The sequence below is a fragment of the Salvelinus fontinalis genome, chromosome 1 (genome assembly GCF_029448725.1).
Source record: "Salvelinus fontinalis isolate EN_2023a chromosome 1, ASM2944872v1, whole genome shotgun sequence".
NCBI lineage: Eukaryota > Metazoa > Chordata > Actinopteri > Salmoniformes > Salmonidae > Salvelinus > Salvelinus fontinalis.
Window position 1 is genome coordinate 4,606,546 of NC_074665.1, and position 20,174 is coordinate 4,626,719.

A 20,174-nucleotide genomic window follows, 5' to 3' on the forward strand; every position below is an offset into this window, starting at 1 on the left:
TTGAGAAAAGAATGAAGCTATTCTCCCCCCCCCCCTCGGTGGAACACAGCTGTTGCTGTGAAACTGGGGGAAAAGGGGGAAAAACAACAACACACACACACACACACACACACACACACAAATACACACACAAATACACACACAGACACACAAATACACACACAGATACACAAATACACACACAGATACACACACACACACACACACACACACACACACACACACACACACACACACACACACACACACACACACACACACACACACACACACACACACACACACACAAATACACACACAAATACCAAATACACACACAGACACACACACACACACGTACACAAATACACACACAAATACACACACAAATACACACACACAAATACACACACATACACACACAAATACACACACACACATACACAAATACACACACAAATACACACACACATACACAAATACACACACACACACACACACACACACACACACACACACACACACACACACACACACAAATACACACACACACACAAATACAAATACACACACACTAGCGGACAGAACATGTGTTGCCTCACTCTGTGTATACGTCTTTGCTAACGACTTCAATGTACCTCTCTCTCATTCCCAACCCTCTGCCTCTCTACAGAAGCTACCAGCCTTTGGAACCTCTGGTGTCTCCTGTGGCAGAGTTCCAAACCCCCTCTAAAGAGACCCCTACACCACTTGGTCCGGCAGAGACCCCTACACCACTGGGTCCGGCAGAGACCCCTACCCTACTGGGTCCGGCAGAGACCCCTACACCACTGGGTCCGGCAGAGACCCCTACCCTACTGGGTCCGGCAGAGACCCCTACCCTACTGGGTCTGGCAGAGACCCCTACCCTACTGGGTCCGGCAGAGACCCCTACACCACTGGGTCCGGCAGAGACCCCTTCCCTACTGGGTCCGGCAGAGACCCCTACCCTACTGGGTCCGGCAGAGACCCCTACCCTACTGGGTCCGGCAGAGACCCCTACCCTACTGGGTCAGGCAGAGACCCCTACCCTACTGGGTCAGGCAGAGACCCCTACACCACTTGGTCCGGCAGAGACCCCTACACCACTGGGTCCGGCAGAGACCCCTTCCCTACTGGGTCCGGCAGAGACCCCTACCCTACTGGGTCCGGCAGAGACCCCTACACCACTGGGTCCGGCAGAGACCCCTACCCTACTGGGTCAGGCAGAGACCCCTAACTCACTGGGTCAGGCAGAGACCCCTACCCTACTGGGTCCGGCAGAGACCCCTTCCCTACTGGGTCCGGCAGAGACCCCTACTCTACTGGTTCCGGCAGAGACCCCTACACCACTGGGTCAGGCAGAGACCCCTACCCTACTGGGTCAAGCAGAGACCCCTACCTCACTGTGTCAGGCAGAGACCCCTACCCCATTGGACCAGGCAGAAACCCCTACCCTACTGGGTCAGGCAGAGACCCCTACCTCACCCGGTCAGGCAGAGACCCCTACCCTATTGGACCAGGCAGAAACCCCTACCTCACTGGGTCAGGCAGAGGAAACTACCCCAGTAAGACAGAAAGAGCAACAGGCAGAGGAGCAGCCAGCCCAGGAAAAAGAGACCCCAGGACAGACAACTACCCTAAGACAGGGCAGCGGGTAAGTTCACAGTCCTATGACTGACATTATTAAATTATTATTTATACAATGTAACCCTCTTAGATGTTAAGTCCCCTGTTTAGAGGACACTGAGCGGTTCTTTACTGGTTCCGACTGATATTTTTGTGTACAGAGTGCTCTGTGAATGTTGCAGAGTCCGGTGCCTTATAATGTCAGAAAGGCCCATCTGTTTGCTCTCTGTTACCAGTCTGTCAGCAGAGATGACTTGAAGTGTCAGGTTTCACACCCCACATTTGCATAGAGAGTGATGTGTCACATTTCCTGGCCTATCAAAAATCGAAACAAATAAAATGTGATTAGTCACACGCACCCGATTACAACAGGTGTAGATCTTACAGTGAAATGCTTACTTAAAAGCCCTTAACCAACAATGCAGTTCACATAAAAATAAAAATAAATGAATAAGAATTGAGAAATTAAAGTCAAAGTAATTAAAGAGCAGCAGTAAAATAACAATAGCAAGACTATATACAGGGGAGTACCGGTACAGAGTCAATGTGGAGGCTATGTACAGGGGGTACCGGTACAGAGTCAATGTGGAGGCTATGTACAGGGGGTACCGGTACAGAGTCAATGTGGAGGCTATATACAGGGTGTTTCGGTACAGGGTCAATGTGGAGGCTATATACAGGGTGTTACGGTACAGAGTCAATGTGGAGGCTATATACAGGGGGTACTGCTACAGAGTCAATGTGGAGGCTATATACAGGGGGTACCGTTAGAGTCAATGTGGAGGCTATATACAGGGGGTACCGGTACAGAGTCAATGTGGAGGCTATATACAGGGTGTTTCGGTACAGGGTCAATGTGGAGGCTATATAGAGGGTGTTACGGTACAGAGTCAATGTGGAGGCTATATACAGGGGGTACTGGTACAGAGTCGATGTTCGGGGGCACCGGTTAGTTGAGGTAATATGTACATGTAGGTAGAGTTATTTGTTAAGCGTAGCAGCACAGGAGAACCCAAGAGCAGACTCCGACCAGGAAACAGGGATGAATGAACCAAGATATTTATTGTAACACAGGGAGAGAGGAAGTGCAGATCCAGGGAAGCTCGGATGAGTTGTAGGAAACCAGATGTGGAGGCTGAGGTTGGAGTGAGCTGGTTTGGGACAGGGTATAACAGGTCCGGAGGGGAATCCAAGGGAGTGATGATGAGTTGTAGGAATCCAGATGTGGAGGCTGAGGTTGGAGTGAGCTGGTTTGGGACAGGGTATAACAGGTCCGGAGGGGAATCCAAGGGACTGATGATGAGTTGTAGGAAACCAGATGTGGAGGCTGAGGTTGGAGTGAGCTGGTTTGGGACAGGGTATAACAGGTCCGGAGGGGAATCCAAGGGAGTGATGGTGAGTTGAATCCAGAACAGGGTAGCAGGGTGGTGAGATGTGGAACAGTAGACAGGAACGAGAGTCAGAGCAGCAAAACTGCAGTGAGAGGAGAAACAGCGTCAGGCAAGGAAATAGGCTCAGCAGGATACAGGATCTTAAATAACAACAAATAGATAGCAGCATGACTGACTGAACGGAGACTACGATCTGGCAGAGTGGAAGTGGCAGGACTGAGTATTTGTAGAGGTCTTGATTATGGAACGGGTTGCAGCTGGTGGGGAACTGCTCTGACTCCAGCACACCTGTCTCCAACCACACAATCACACACAGAGAGAGAAGAAGAGGGAGAGGGAGAGAACTGGGGGAATGGCTGCAGGTCAAAGAGACACCGGATGTCCACTAGGGGGTGGAGCAGGAGCAGATGTGACATTATTAAAATTTGGGCGGCAGGTAGCCTTGTGGTTAGAGCATTGGACTAGGAACCGCAAGGTTGCTAGATCGAATCCCGGAGTTGACAAGGTAAAAATCTGTCCCTGCCCCTGACCAAGGCAGTTAACCCATTGTTCCTAGGCTGTCATTGAAAATAAGAATGTGTTCTTAACTGACTTGCCTAGTTAAATAAAGGTATATATTTTTAAAGTGACTATGCATAGATGATAACAGCAGAGAGTAGCAGTGGTGTAAAAGGGGGGGAATGCAAATAGTCTGGGTTGCCATTTGATTAGATGTTCAGGAGTCTTATGGCTTGGGGGTAGAAGCTGTTTAGAAGCCTCTTGATCATGCTGAGGGAGAGGTTGTTGTCCTGGCACCACATGGCCAGGTCTCTGACCTCGTCCTTACAGGCTGTCTCGTCATTGTCAGTGATCCGGCCTACCACTATTGTGGCATCAGCAGACTTAATGCTGGTGCTGGAGTCATGCCTGGCCATGCAGGCATGAGTGAACAGGGAGTACAGGAGGGAACTGAGCACACACCCCTGTGGAGCTCCAGTGTTGAGGATCATCGTGGCGGATGTGTTGTTATCTACCCTTACCACCTGGGGGCGGCCTGTCAGGAAGTCCAGAATCCAGTTGCCAAGGGAGGTGTTTACTCCCAGGGTCCTTAGCTTAGTGATGAGCTTTGAGGGCACAATGGTGTTGAACGCTGAGCTAAAGTCAATGAATAGCATTCTCACATAGGCGTTCCTTTTGTCCAGGTGGGAAAGGGCAGGGTGGAGTGCAAAGGGCTGAGTAAAGGTAGTCCAGAGTTTTTCCCCTCTGGTTGTACATGTAACGTGCTGATAGAAATGTAGTAAGATGGATTTAAGTTTCCCTGCATTGAAGTCCCCGGCTACTAGGAGCACCGCCTCTGGGTGAGAGCTTTCTTGTTGCTTATGGCGGAATACACCTCATTCAGTGCGGTCTTAGCATCAGTCTGTGCTGGTATGTAGACAGCTACGAAGAATACAGATGAAAACTCTCTAGGTAAATAGTGTGGTTTATAGCTTATCATGAGATACTCTACCTCAGGTGAGAAAAACCTTGAGACTTCCTTAGATATCATGCACGTAGTCCGCCGTCCCTTGTCTTTCCAGACGCCGCAGTTCTATCCTGCCGGTACAGCGTATGATAATGTCATCGTTCAGCCACGACTCCATGAAGCATAAGATATTACAGTTTTGAATGTCCCGTTGGTAGTTTAATATTCCGTGTAGGTCATCTATTTTATTCTCCAAAGATTGCACGTTTGCTAGCAGAATGGAAGAAAGTGGGGATTTATTCAATCGCCTTCGAATTCTCCGAAGGCAGCAAGCCCTCTGGCCCCTTTTTTTCTCCGCCTTCTCTTCACGCAAATGACGTGGATCTGGGCCTGTTCCGGGAGAGCAGTATATCATTCACGTCGGACTCGTCTGACTCGTTAAAGGAAAAAAAGTATTCTGTCAGATGGTGGTGAGTAATCGTAGTTCTGATGTCCAGAAGTTATTTTCGAGATGGTAGCAGCAACATTATGTACACAATAAGCTAAAACATAAGTTACAAACAATAAAAAGAAACAACAAAAAAAACACAATTGTTTGGGAATACGTAAGACGTCAGTCTTGTTCTCCGGCGCCATCTTAACTAGACTGAGTTCCAGACAAAGAATCGATTTCCTCTGCTTCTGAGCCCAGCCTGGGAGACGACATATTAAACGGGATTAGTCTAGTGTAGTGGTTCCCAAACTCTTTATAGTCCCGTACCTCTTCAAACATTCAACCTCCAGCTGCGTACCCCCTCTAGCACCAGGGTCAGCGCACTCTCAAATGTTGTTTTTTGCCATCATTGTAAGCCTGCCACACACACACTATTCAATACATTTATTAAATATAAGAATGAGTGTGGGTTTTTGTCACAACCCGGCTCGTGGGAAGTGACAAAGAGCTCTTTTAGGACCAGGGCACAAATAATAATATCCTAATATTCAATAATTTTGCTCTGTATTTAACCATATTACATATAAAACCTTATTTGTTCATCGAAAATTGTGAATAATTCACCACAGGTTAATGAGAAGGGTGTGCTTGAAAGGATGCTCATAACTCTGCAATGTTGGGTTGTATTGGAGAGAGTCTCAGTCTTAATAAGGATTGGCCCTTTTTTCCCAATTTTCTCCTAAAATGACATACCCAAATCTAACTGCCTGTAGCTCAGGACCCAAATCTAACTGCCTGTAGCTCAGGACCCAAATCTAACTGCCTGTAGCTCAGGACCCAAATCTAACTGCCTGTAGCTCAGGACCAAAATCTAACTGCCTGTACCTCAGGACCCAAATCTAACTGCCTGTAGCTCAGGACCCAAATCTAACTGCCTGTAGCTCAGGACCCAAATCTAACTGCCTGTAGCTCAGGACCCAAATCTAACTGCCTGTAGCTCAGGACCAAAATCTAACTGCCTGTACCTCAGGACCCAAATCTAACTGCCTGTAGCTCAGGACCCAAATCTAACTGCCTGTAGCTCAGGACCAAATCTAACTGCCTGTAGTTCAGGACCCAAATCTAACTGCCTGTAGCTCAGGATCCAAATCTAACTGCCTGTAGCTCAGGACCCAAATCTAATTGCCTGTAGCTCAGGACCCAAATCTAACTGCCTGTAGCTCAGGACCCAAATCTAATTGCCTGTAGCTCAGGACCCAAATCTAATTGCCTGTAGCTCAGGACCCAAATCTAATTGCCTGTAGCTCAGGACCCAAATCTAACTGCCTGTAGCTCAGGATCCAAATCTAACTGCCTGTAGCTCAGGACCCAAATCTCATTGCCTGTAGCTCAGGACCCAAATCTAACTGCCTGTAGCTCAGGACCCAAATCTAATTGCCTGTAGCTCAGGACCCAAATCTAATTGCCTGTAGCTCAGGACCCAAATCTAATTGCCTGTAGCTCAGGACCCAAATCTAATTGCCTGTAGCTCAGGACCCAAATCTAATTGCCTGTAGCTCAGGACCCAAATCTAACTGCCTGTAGCTCAGGACCCAAATCTAACTGCCTGTAGCTCAGGACCCAAATCTAACTGCCTGTAGCTCAGGACCAAAATCTAACTGCCTGTACCTCAGGACCCAAATCTAACTGCCTGTAGCTCAGGACCCAAATCTAACTGCCTGTAGCTCAGGACCCAAATCTAACTGCCTGTAGCTCAGGACCCAAATCTAACTGCCTGTAGCTCAGGACCAAAATCTAACTGCCTGTACCTCAGGACCCAAATCTAACAGCCTGTAGCTCAGGACCCAAATCTAACTGCCTGTAGCTCAGGACCCAAATCTAACTGCCTGTAGCTCAGGACCCAAATCTAACTGCCTGTAGCTCAGGACCCAAATCTAACTGCCTGTAGTTCAGGACCCAAATCTAACTGCCTGTAGCTCAGGATCCAAATCTAACTGCCTGTAGCTCAGGACCCAAATCTAATTGCCTGTAGCTCAGGACCCAAATCTAACTGCCTGTAGCTCAGGACCCAAATCTAATTGCCTGTAGCTCAGGACCCAAATCTAATTGCCTGTAGCTCAGGACCCAAATCTAATTGCCTGTAGCTCAGGACCCAAATCTAATTGCCTGTAGCTCAGGACCCAAATCTAACTGCCTGTAGCTCAGGACCCAAATCTAACTGCCTGTAGCTCAGGACCCAAATCTAACTGCCTGTAGCTTAGGACCTAAATCTAACTGCCTGTAGCTCAGGACCCAAATCTAACTGCCTGTAGCTCAGGACCCAAATCTAACTGCCTGTAGCTCAGGACCCAAATCTAACTGCCTGTAGCTCAGGACCCAAATCTAACTGCCTGTAGCTCAGGACCCAAATCTAATTGCCTGTAGCTCAGGACCCAAATCTAACTGCCTGTAGCTCAGGACCCAAATCTAATTGCCTGTAGCTCAGGACCTGAAGCAAAGATATATACTCAGCAAAAAAAGTAACGTCCCTTTTTCAGGACCCTGTCTTACAAAGCTAATTTGTACACCCAATATAAGTGAACCCCAAATCAATGTAGTTTTCATCATATTTGCGTCTCTTTGATGGTCCATCCTCCCTTTCTGTTCGGTGCTTCCCGGGTAAAGGGGCAGTAGCTCTTCTGCTGCATCAGATTCACAACTGTCAGTGTCCATGCTAGCTAGGCTAACAACAAATGTAGAATTACTGATGCTAGCTGGGCTAAAAACAAATGTAGAATTACTGATGCTAGCTGGGCTAACAACACATGTAGAATTACTGATGCTAGCTTGGCTAACAACAAATGTAGAATTACTGATGCTAGCTGGGCTAACAACACATGTAGAATTACTGATGCTAGCTAGGCTAACAACAAATGTAGAATTACTGATGCTAGCTGGGCTAACAACAAATGTAGAATTACTGATGCTAGCTGGGCTAACAACAAATGTAGAATTACTGATGCTAGCTGGGCTAACAACACATGTAGAATTACTGATGATAGCTAGGCTAACAACACATGTAGAATTACTGATGCTAGCTGGGCTAACAACAAATGTAGAATTACTGATGCTAGCTGGGCTAACATCAAATGTAGAATTACTGATGCTAGCTGGGCTAACAACAAATGTAGAATTACTGATGCTAGCTGGGCTAACAACAAATGTAGAATTACTGATGCTAGCTGGGCTAACAACAAATGTAGAATTACTGATGCTAGCTGGGCTAACAACACATGTAGAATTACTGATGCTAGCTGGACTAACAACAAATGTAGAATTACTGATGCTAGCTGGGCCAACAACAAATGTAGAATTACTGATGCTAGCATTAGATGTGCTCATGGAATCAGAACAACTTGTGGTTCCTTCCCTATATATGTCAGTCCCTTTGGTTCCTGCCCTATATATGTCAGTCCCTTTGGTTCCTGCCCTATATATGTCAGTCCCTTTGGTTCCTGACCTATATATGTCAGTCCCTTTGGTTCCTTCCCTATATATGTCAGTCCCTTTGGTTCCTTCCCTATATATGTCACTCCCTTTGGTTCCTTCCCTATATATATCACTCCCTTTGGTTCCTTCCCTATATATGTCACTCCCTTTGGTTCCTTCCCTATATATGTCACTCCCTTTGGTTCCTTTCCTATATATGTCAGTCCCTTTGGTTCCTTCCCTATATATGTCAGTCCCTTTGGTTCCTTCCCTATATATGTCAGTCCCTTTGGTTCCTTCCCTATATATGTCAGTCCCTTTGGTTCCTTCCCTATATATGTCAGTCCCTTTGGTTCCTTCCCTGTATATGTCACTCCCTTTGGTTCCTTCCCTATATATGTCACTCCCTTTGGTTCCTTCCCTATATATGTCCCTCCCTTTGGTTCCTTCCCTATATATGTCAGTCCCTTTGGTTCCTTCCCTATATATGTCACTCCCTTTGGTTCCTGCCCTATATATGTCAGTCCCTTTGGTTCCTTCCCTATATATGTCAGTCCCTTTGGTTCCTTCCCTATATATGTCAGTCCCTTTGGTTCCTTCCCTATATATGTCAGTCCCTTTGGTTCCTTCCCTATATATGTCACTCCCTTTGGTTCCTTCCCCAGGTGTTGTTGTTTCTGTTTCTGTTTCATGTCTGTGCGTTGTTAGTGTTTCTTGTTTTGTATTATGTTTAAATTTATTTATTCAATTTTTCACTCCCTGAAATTGCTTCCCGACTCTCAGCGCACATCATTACAATACCTCAGAAATGTATGACAATTTATTTTGGCCGAAACGTGAGCTCCTGACTTTTCTAGAACTAAGCACCGTTACTAGTTACTGTTTATTGCATTCTCATGAAAAATAATGACCCTTGGGTATGTCTATTTAGGCAGAAATCTACATTTTGACAAAATGTTCAACAGATTTTTAATAGTCAACAACTCAGACTGTAGTAAGGTGCAGAGGTGGGACCAAGTCATGTGACTCGAGTCTAACGCGAGTCCAAGTCATGTGACTCGAGTCCAAGTCATGTGACTCGAGTCCAAGTCATGTGACTCGAGTCCAAGTCATGTGACTCGAGTCCAAGTCATGTGACTCGAGTCCAAGTCATGTGACTCGAGTCCAAGTCATGTGACTCGAGTCCAAGTCATGTGACTCGAGTCCAAGTCATGTGACTCGAGTCCACACCTCTGGTAAGGTGTAATAGTGGCAGATGTAACTCATGGTGATCCATGGTTGCCTTTCAACGTTATCCCTTCAGATAATTAACTTCTACTTCATCACCCTCCCAGATCCGGGAGCATCCTCATCAGTAAAAAGCTGACTAGCGTAGCCTAGCATAGCGCCACAAGTAAATACTAGCATATAAATATCATGAATCACAAGTCCAATACAGCAAATGAAAGATACACATCTTGTGAATCCAGCCATCATTTCCGATTTTTTAAATGTTTTACAGCGAAAACACAATATGTATTTCTATTAGCTAACCACAATAGCAAAAGACTCAACTGCATATTTTCACAATTTTTTTACCGCATAGGTAGCTTTCACAAAACCGACCAAATAGAGATATAATTAGTCACTAACCAAGAAACAACTTCATCAGATGACAGTCTTATAACATGTTATACAATAAATCTATGTTTTGTTCGAAAATTTGCATATTTGAGGTATAAAATCATAGTTTTACATTGCAGCTACAATCACAAATAGCACCGAAGCAGCAAGAATAATTACAGAGAGCAACGTGAAATACCCAAATACTCATCATAAAACATTTATGAAAAATACATGGTGTACAGCAAATGAAAGATAAACATCTTGTGAATCCAGCCAATATTTCCGATTCTTTAAGTGTTTTACAGCGAAAACACAATATAGCATTATATTAGCTTACCACAATAGCCAAACACACAACCGCATTCATTCACCGCAAAGGTAGCGATCGCAAAAAAACAGCAAAAGATATAAAATTAATCACTAACCTTGACCAACTTCATCAGATGACATTCCTACAACATCAGGTTATACAATACACTTATGTTTTGTTCGAAAATGTGCATATTTTGAGCTGAAAACCGTGGTTATACATTGTGAAAATGTAGCAACTTTTCCCAGAATCTCCGGTTATATTTCTGACACTCACCTAATCTGACCAAAGAACTCATCATAAACTTTACTAAAAAATACATGTTGGACAGCAAATGAAAGATACACTAGTTCTTAATGCAATCGCCGTGTTAGATTTTTTTAAATAACTTTACCATAACAAACAGCTTACGTTATAGCGAGACAACGCCCGCAATAAGGGCGGGAAATAGAACTAAACATTTTCCACAGAAATACGAAATAACATCATAAATGGTTCCTACTTTTGCTGAGCTTCCATCAGAATCTTGTACAAGGAGTCCTTGGTCCAGAATAATCGTTGTTTGGTTTTAGAATGTCCTCTTCTCCTGTCAAACTAGCAACCATAGCTAGCCATGTGGCGCAAACGTGCCCAACTTCACCTGACGCAAAGAAAAGACAATTCCAAAACTCGCAATAAACGTTCATTAAACTGATTAATAGGCAAATTAATAGGAAGGCCCTGGAACAGAGCCTCGATTTCAGATTTTTCACTTCCTGTTAGGAAGTTTGCTGCAAAATGAGTTCTGTTTTACTCACAGATATAATTCAAACGGTTTTAGAAACTTGAGAGTGTTTTCTATCCAATAGTAATAATAATATGCATATTGTACGAGCTAGAATAGAGTACGAGGCAGTTTAATTTGAGCACGATTTTTTACAAAGTGAAAACAGCGCCCCCCTATTGAGAAAAGGTTTTAACAACTATTGTCATTTATGGCAATAAGGCTTCTTACTGTGAAGTGTTGGATGTTACATATTAGTAATCACTCTGTTAATTAGTCTGTCACAGTGTAGTAGTCTACACTGCATTCTGAGGCTGGCTGGTGCTAAATCTCTGTCTGTCTGTCTTCCAGATGGTTGAAGAACAAAATCCAGTATAAAAAAAGGGGATAAAAAAAAAAGAGCCTCATTGTAATCCTGTATTAGTAGGGATTTTCTAGGTATTGTGTCCTACTATCTGTCTATGTACTGTAACCATAACAACATGAAAATTAACATGTCTAGGATGAGGGTGCCGCTAGCGGCACTCCCCCCCCCCCCCCCCACTGAAAAGGCAGAGCCGCGAAATTCAAAAAAAATATTTTTTTAAAATATTTAACTTTCACACATTAAAGTCCAATACAGCTAATGAAAGACACAGATCTTGTGAATCCAGCCAACATGTCCGATTTTTAAAATGTTTTACAGGGAAGACACAATATGTAAAGATGTACATCTATTACCTAAAAACACATTAGCATAATCCACCATCTTTTATTTGTCCACCAACACCAGTAGCCATCACCAATTCGGCTAAACTAAGATATTTATAGCCCCTAACCAACAAAAAAACTCATCAGATGACAGTCTGATAACATATTTATGGTATGGGATAGGTTTTGTTAGAAAAAAGTGCATATTTCAGGTAGATGGCATAGGTTACAATTGCACCCACCGTCACAAATGGAATAGAAAAACTACTTAGAGCAACGTGTTTACCTACTTACTAATCATCAAACATTTCGTAAAAATACACAGCATACACGAATCGAAAGACACAGATCCTGTGAATACAGACAATATTTCAGATTTTCTAAGTGTCTTACAGCGAAAACACAATAAATCGTTATATTAGCATAGCACATAGCACATAGCAGCCCAGCATTGATTCTAGCCAAAGTGAGCGATAACGTCAACATCGCCAAAAATATATTAATTTTTTCACTAACCTTCTCAGAATTCTTCAGATGACACTCCTGTAACATCATATTACACAATCCATATAGAGTTTGATCGAAAACGTTTATATTTAGCCACCAAAATCATGGTTAGACAATGTGAAATGTAGCTCAGCTGGTCAGAAAATGTCCTTGCGCCACTTAGACAGTGATCTACTCTTATACATAAATACTCATAAACGTGACTAAAAAATATAGGGTGGACAGGGATTGATAGACAATTTAATTCTTAATACAATTGCGGAATTACATTTTTTAATTTATCCTTACTTTTCAATACAGTTTGCGCCAAGCGAAGCTACGTCAAAAAACATGGCGTCCTAAGCCACTAAAATGTTTCGACAGAAACACGGTTTATCATAATAAAAATGTCCTACTTTGAGCTGTTCTTCCATCAGTATCTTGGGCAAAGGATCCTTTCTTGGGAGTAATCGTCTTTTGGTGGAAAGCTGTCCTCTTGCCATGTGGAAATGCCAACTGCGTTCGGGATGAACTGAAAAGCGTGCCCAGCTATTCACATCGTTTCAAAAATAAATGTCCCAAAATCGCACTAAACGGATATAAATTGCTATAAAACGCTTTAAATTAACTACCTTATGATGTTTTTAACTCCCATAACGAGTAGAAACATGACCCGAGTAATATTACCCCCTTCACTAATGCTTGGAACAGGTGCGGGCCGGTGTCCTCTAGGCGCATGACGCAGCTCCAAAATAATGACTAGCCTCAGGGTTTTTTCATTTGTAGTGCCTGTGAACGCGCAATCGACCCCATTGAAATCGTCATCACGTAAAGGCATCCAGGGGAAGACGTAAGCAGTGTCTGTATAGTCATAGCAATAACAGTGCCCTTTTAACTGACTTCAGAACAGTGGCCAACATTTCTGAAATCTGACTCCATGTCAGGGAAATTGCTGTAGAATGGGCTCTGTTCCACTTAGAGACAAAATTTCAACTCCTATAGAAACTATAGACTGTTTTCTATCCAATAATAATAATAATATGCATATTGTACGATCAAGGATTTTGTGGGAAGCCGTTTCAAAAATTACCCAATTAGCATAAATAGTCTCAACAGCGCCCCCATCCTCAACAGGTTCCTAAGGCCATATGGAGATGTTTACATTAGTGATTTGAACAGCTCTGGTAACATTGACATTAGCCCGCGGAAAACCTTTCAAGTCTTTCTTTCTAATAGTTCTTGAATCTGTCACCTCCATCTCTGTGATTCTGTCTGTGTATTTTTCTCTCTCCATGGATCTAAATCATTTGATATTCCTCTTCTCTCTGTCTCTCTGTCTCTCTGTCTCTCTGTCTCTCTGTCTCTCTCTCTCTCTCCCAAGTCTACTCAATTCAAGTCAATTCAATGGTCTTTATTAGCATGGGAAACAAATGTTAACATTGCCAAAGCAAGTGAAATAGATAAATAGATAAATAGATAATAAAAGTGAAATAAACAATAAAAAATAAACTGTAAACATTACACACAAACAAAAGTTTCAAAAGCATAGAGACATTTCAAATGCGGTCTCTCTCTCTCTCTCTCTCTCTCTCTCTCTCTCTCTCTCTCTCTCTCTCTCTCTCTCTCTCTCTCTCTCTCTCTCTCTCTCTCTCTCTCTCTCTCTCTCTCTCTTCACTCTCTTCACTCTCTTCACTCTCTCTCTCTCTGTCTCTGGTGTAAATCCCTGAAGCCATCCCACATGCCAGGGCAGACACTTGCTGCCTGTCAGTCATAACAGTTGTCCTATCACTCCTGCCGTAGAGGGGGGGGGGGGGGCAGGGGGGGGGGGGGGGGGCAGGGGGAGGGGGGGGGGGGCAGGGGGGGGGGTACAATACAAACGCCTACTAGCAGATTCCATGTTGTATAAATAACTACTGGCAGTTGTGCGTGTCTAGAGGGCGTGTCACATGCGTGAGTGTGTGTTCTCGGGCAGCGGTGAACAAACAACCCAGTTGTCATACTTCGGTAAAAGTAAAGATACCTTTACTAGAAAATGACTCAAAATGATTTAAAAGTGAAAGTCACCCAGTAAAATACGACTTGAGTAAAAAGTCCAAAAAAATATTTGGTTTTAAAATATACTTAAGTATCAAAAGTGAAAGTAAAAGTATAAATCGTATACAATTCCTTATACTAAGCAAACCAGACGGCACAATTGTCTTTCTTGAGCCAGATCAGAGGCAGTAGGGATGACCAGGGATGTTCTCTTGAAAAGTGTGTGAATTGGACAATTATCCTGTCCTGATAAGCATTCAAAATGTAACGAGTATTTTTGGGTGTCTGGGAAAATGTACGGAGTAAAAAGTACATTATTTTCTTTAGGAATTTAGTGAAGTAAAAGTAAACGTTGGCAACAATATAAATAGTAAAGTACAGATACTGCCAAAAAACGACTTAAGTAGTACTTTAAAGTATTTTTACTGAAGTACTTTACACCACTGTTCTTGAGTGTGTATGTGCATGTGTGTGCGTACATACTATATGTGTGTGTTGGTGTGTGTATGTAGTGTGTATACGTAGCGCTTGGACGTAATGTGTGTGTGTTTCACTCTGTCCCTGGAGGCTGTCCTTGCTGTCAACCCCGCTCTGACTCTAGTGGCTCGTGGAGCTGTAACTTTGTGTCTGTGTTTGTGGAGTGGCGGTGTAGGAATTTGAGGCTGCGCTCAGCTCAGTGTGTGTGAAGTGTGTGTGTGTGTGTGTGTGTTTGTGTGTGTGTGTCTGAGTGTCAGCATAGGCAATCTGAAGTCATTGGCTCACAGGCCAGAGCAGGCAGGCTGGAACAAAAACAACAGGCTTCAAAAGAAACACTTGTGTGTGAGCAGCGTAGAATTTGTGGTATCTAGAGTACAGCAACACGTTAAAGAGGAGAGACGAGCTCTTGCATCTTCAGCTCAGTTCTGTGAGGAAGTAAAGGAGTTGAACGATAACCTCTCTGAAGGGATTCTACATGACTACTCTGTGTCGGGTGAGTTGACTGACTGATGTTGTTTCTGTCTGTGTCGGGTGAGTTGACTGACTGCTGTTGTTTCTGTCTGTGTCGGGTGAGTTGACTGACTGATGTTGTTTCTGTCTGTGTCGGGTGAGTTGACTGACTGATGTTGTTTCTGTCTGTGTCGGGTGAGTTGACTGACTGACTGCTGTTCTTTCTGTCTGTGTTTGGTCACTCCTGCTGCTACAAGTTATTTTCTCTCTGCTGTTCGTTTTGTCCGTGAGGCTCCTATCGTGTGATGGATGAGTTATCTTACTCCTGTTCAATCTTTCTCTGTGTGGTGCCGACGTAGCAGATGGCCTCGTAGGTAACAACGCTAACTACCACAGCTAATTACATTCTGCCGGCTCTGACCTCACCCAATGCAGGGAGGGAGAGCGAGAGAGAGAAAGAGAAGGAGGGAGGGAGCAACGGAGAGAGAGAGAAGGACGGAGGGAGAGAGAAAGAGAAAAAAAGAGAGAGAGAGAGAGAGAGAGAGAGAGAGGGAGAGGGAGAGAGAGAGAGAGAGAGAGAGAGAGAGAGAGAGAGAGAGAGGCAGAGAGAGAGAGACAGAGAGAGAGAGAGACAGAGAGAGAGAGACAGAGAGAGAGAGAGGGAGAGAGAGACAGAGAGAGAGTAAATTAAAGGGAGGAAAAGACATGAGTGAGGGCATGTTTTTATTTTCTTATGCTCTCTCTCTCTCTCAATTCAAATGGCTTTATTAGCATAGGAAGCATATGCTTACATATGTTTATATATACAGTGTTGTAATGATGTGCAAATAGTGAAAGTACAAAAGGGAAAATAAATAAACATAAATATGGGTTGTATTTACAATGCTGTTTGTTCTTCACTGGTTGCCCTTTTCTTGTGGCAACAGGTCACAAATATTGTCTGTTGTGATGGCACACTGTGGTATTTCACCCAGTAGATATGAGAGTTTATCAAAATTTGGTTTGTTTTCAAATTCTTTATGGATCTGTTATAATCTGAGGGAAATATGTGTCTCTAATATGGTCATACATTTGGCAGGAAGTTAGGAAGTGCAGCTCAGTTTCCACCTCATTTTGTGGGCAGTGTGCACATAGCCTGTCTTCTCTTGAGAGCCATGTCTGCCTACGGCGGCCTTTCTCAATAGCAAGGCTATGCTCACTGAGTCTGTATATAGTGAAAGCTTTCCTTATTTTTTGGGTCAGTCACAGTGGTCAGGTATTCTGCCTACGGTGTACTCTCCGTTTCAGGTAAGACCCAAGTGCAGACTGTGTTAAAGTAACAATGTTAATTACAACAACAGGGGCAGGCAAACGACAGGTCAAGGCTTTGAGGTTTGTAAGTCCTTGAAATGTGTAGATTGTGTAATTTGCAGATGGTCCCTAACTAGCCCCAGAGGGTTATCCAAAGTCAACCTAAATTGACCACAGGCATTACGATCAGGTGACCTGCAGCTGCTCTCCGAATTGATGACTACCTGTGTGCTGCCAGCTGTGGACATGTACGCAGAATTCAAATAAACATTAATTTACGTTGTGACGAAGTCACGACCACAAGACAAGACTGACTTTAGGACCAAACTTGTCCTATTTACACTTTGTAGTCCATTTTTTTTGACAGTAGAATAAATGTTTCTGACTCATATCGATGCCACGTAGTTTGTTTTCTAAATGAGAAGTAGTTTTTTAGGCTCTGGGACTAGGTTGTTCTGGCTATAGTAAACAGTAGTGGTAGCTTGGCTATAGTAAACAGTAGTGGTAGCTTGGCTTTAGTAAACAGTAGTGGTAGCTTGGCTTTAGTAAACAGTAGTGGTAGCTTGGCTATAGTAAACAGTAGTGGTAGCTTGGCTATAGTAAACAGTAGTGGTAGCTTGGCTATAGTAAACAGTAGTGGTAGCTTGGCTATAGTAAACAGTAGTGGTAGCTTGGCTATAGTAAACAGTAGTGGTAGCTTGGCTATAGTAAACAGTAGTGGTAGCTTGGCTATAGTAAACAGTAGTGGTAGCTTGGCTTTAGTAAACAGTAGTGGTAGCTTGGCTTTAGTAAACAGTAGTGGTAGCTTGGCTTTAGTAAACAGTAGTGGTAGCTTGGCTATAGTAAACAGTAGTGGTAGCTTGGCTATAGTAAACAGTAGTGGTAGCTTGGCTATAGTAAACAGTAGTGGTAGCTTGGCTATAGTAAACAGTAGTGGTAGCTTGGCTATAGTAAACAGTAGTGGTAGCTTGGCTATAGTAAACAGTAGTGGTAGCTTGGCTATAGTAAACAGTAGTGGTAGCTTGGCTATAGTAAACAGTAGTGGTAGCTTGGCTATAGTAAACAGTAGTGGTAGCTTGGCTATAGTAAACAGTAGTGGTAGCTTGGCTATAGTAAACAGTAGTGGTAGCTTGGCTATAGTAAACAGTAGTGGTAGCTTGGCTATAGTAAACAGTAGTGGTAGCTTGGCTATAGTAAACAGTAGTGGTAGCTTGGCTTTAGTAAACAGTAGTGGTAGCTTGGCTTTAGTAAACAGTAGTGGTAGCTTGGCTTTAGTAAACAGTAGTGGTAGCTTGGCTATAGTAAACAGTAGTGGTAGCTTGGCTATAGTAAACAGTAGTGGTAGCTTGGCTATAGTAAACAGTAGTGGTAGCTTGGCTATAGTAAACAGTAGTGGTAGCTTGGCTATAGTAAACAGTAGTGGTAGCTTGGCTATAGTAAACAGTAGTGGTAGCTTGGCTATAGTAAACAGTAGTGGTAGCTTGGCTATAGTAAACAGTAGTGGTAGCTTGGCTATAGTAAACAGTAGTGGTAGCTTGGCTATAGTAAACAGTAGTGGTAGCTTGGCTATAGTAAACAGTAGTGGTAGCTTGGCTATAGTAAACAGTAGTGGGAGCTTGGCTATAGTAAACAGTAGTGGTAGCTTGGCTATAGTAAACAGTAGTGGTAGCTTGGCTATAGTAAACAGTAGTGGTAGCTTGGCTATAGTAAACAGTAGTGGTAGCTTGGCTATAGTAAACAGTAGTGGTAGCTTGGCTATAGTAAACAGTAGTGGTAGCTTGGCTATAGTAAACAGTAGTGGTAGCTTGGCTCTAGTAAACAGTAGTGGTAGCTTGGCTCTAGTAAACAGTAGTGGTAGCTTGGCTCTAGTAAACAGTAGTGGTAGCTTGGCTCTAGTAAACAGTAGTGGTAGCTTGGCTATAGTAAACAGTAGTGGTAGCTTGGCTATAGTAAACAGTAGTGGTAGCTTGGCTATAGTAAACAGTAGTGGTTTGCTTGGCTATAGTAAACAGTAGTGGTAGCTTGGCTATAGTAAACAGTAGTGGTAGCTTGGCTATAGTAAACAGTAGTGGTAGCTTGGCTATAGTAAACAGTAGTGGTAGCTTGGCTATAGTAAACAGTAGTGGTAGCTTGGCTATAGTAAACAGTAGTGGTAGCTTGGCTATAGTAAACAGTAGTGGTAGCTTGGCTATAGTAAACAGTAGTGGTAGCTTGGCTATAGTAAACAGTAGTGGTAGCTTGGCTATAGTAAACAGTAGTGGTAGCTTGGCTATAGTAAACAGTAGTGGTAGCTTGGCTATAGTAAACAGTAGTGGTAGCTTGGCTATAGTAAACAGTAGTGGTAGCTTGGCTATAGTAAACAGTAGTGGTAGCTTGGCTATAGTAAACAGTAGTGGTAGCTTGGCTATAGTAAACAGTAGTGGTAGCTTGGCTCTAGTAAACAGTAGTGGGAGCTTGGCTCTAGTAAACAGTAGTGGTAGCTTGGCTCTAGTAAACAGTAGTGGTAGCTTGGCTCTAGTAAACAGTAGTGGTAGCTTGGCTATAGTAAACAGTAGTGGTAGCTTGGCTATAGTAAACAGTAGTGGTAGCTTGGCTATAGTAAACAGTAGTGGTAGCTTGGCTATAGTAAACAGTAGTGGTAGCTTGGCTATAGTAAACAGTAGTGGTAGCTTGGCTATAGTAAACAGTAGTGGTAGCTTGGCTATAGTAAACAGTAGTGGTAGCTTGGCTTTAGTAAACAGTAGTGGTAGCTTGGCTCTAGTCTGGGTGTCCCACAAAACAACTTAAACGTCAAGTTAGTTTAAGGTTTGGATGGAACTTCAAAGTCCCCCGCTCCTGCCATGTAAGAGGTTCTAGACACACCGTGAGAAACCGCAGAAACCCTTGACAGCCTTTGAATGGCGGTATGTCTGGGATCTGAATAGCAGTTTTGTTCGTGTAGGTGTGTGTGTGTCTAAAAACTTCTTCTCTAAATTGCTATTTGAATGAAAAGAGTGTCTGTGTGACAGTCAGTGTTTTCATCAGTGATGATGACGATGATGTACTTCAGTGAGCACTGGTGAAGGATGCGGCCTACGGTTTAGTACCAAGAGACTAGTTGCCATGGCAATTGATAATAGTTACGGTGAATGAGAGCGATGATAACGCTTTACTATTAGAGGAAGTAAATGAGTTGAACGATAACACTTTACTATTAGAGGAGGTAAATGAGTTGAACGAAAGTGATAAAGTGCCTAATAAACCTCTAGTCAGAGTGACTGTAAACAGAAGTGTGTGTGTGTGTGTGTGTGTGTGTGTGTGTGTGTGTGTGTGTGTGTGTGTGTGTGTGTGTGTGTGTGTGTGTGTGTGTGTGTGTGTGTGTGTGTGTGTGTGTGTGTGTGTGTGTGTGTGTGAGACTGCTGCCTGTGCCTCGTACACCACACAGAATCAGAGCTGCTGTTGGTGTTCTAATAGTTTTGAAAACACACCACTCTTTCCCCTGTTTAACACACCACTCTTTCCCCCTGTTTACCACACCACTCTTTCCCCTGTTTAACACACCACTCTTTCCCCCTGTTTAACACACCACTCTTTCCCCCTGTTTACCACACCACTCTTTCCCCTGTTTAACACACCACTCTTTCCCCTGTTTAACACACCACTCTTTCCCCTGTTTAACACACCACTCTTTCCCCTGTTTAACACACCTCTCTTTCCCCCGTTTAACA

The 20,174-nt window shown here is 43.6% G+C and overlaps 1 protein-coding gene across 1 annotated transcript in view; it reads left to right on the forward strand.

Moving 5' to 3' along the window:
* LOC129867252 (uncharacterized) overlaps window positions 1-20,174 on the forward strand; it is a gene marked incomplete at its 3' end in the record, with an annotated part of 142,645 nt that overhangs the window by 13,744 nt on the left and 108,727 nt on the right. The window contains 1 exon segment of the mRNA XM_055940571.1: window positions 653-1,654. Coding sequence (XP_055796546.1) covers window positions 653-1,654 — 1,002 coding nt within the window.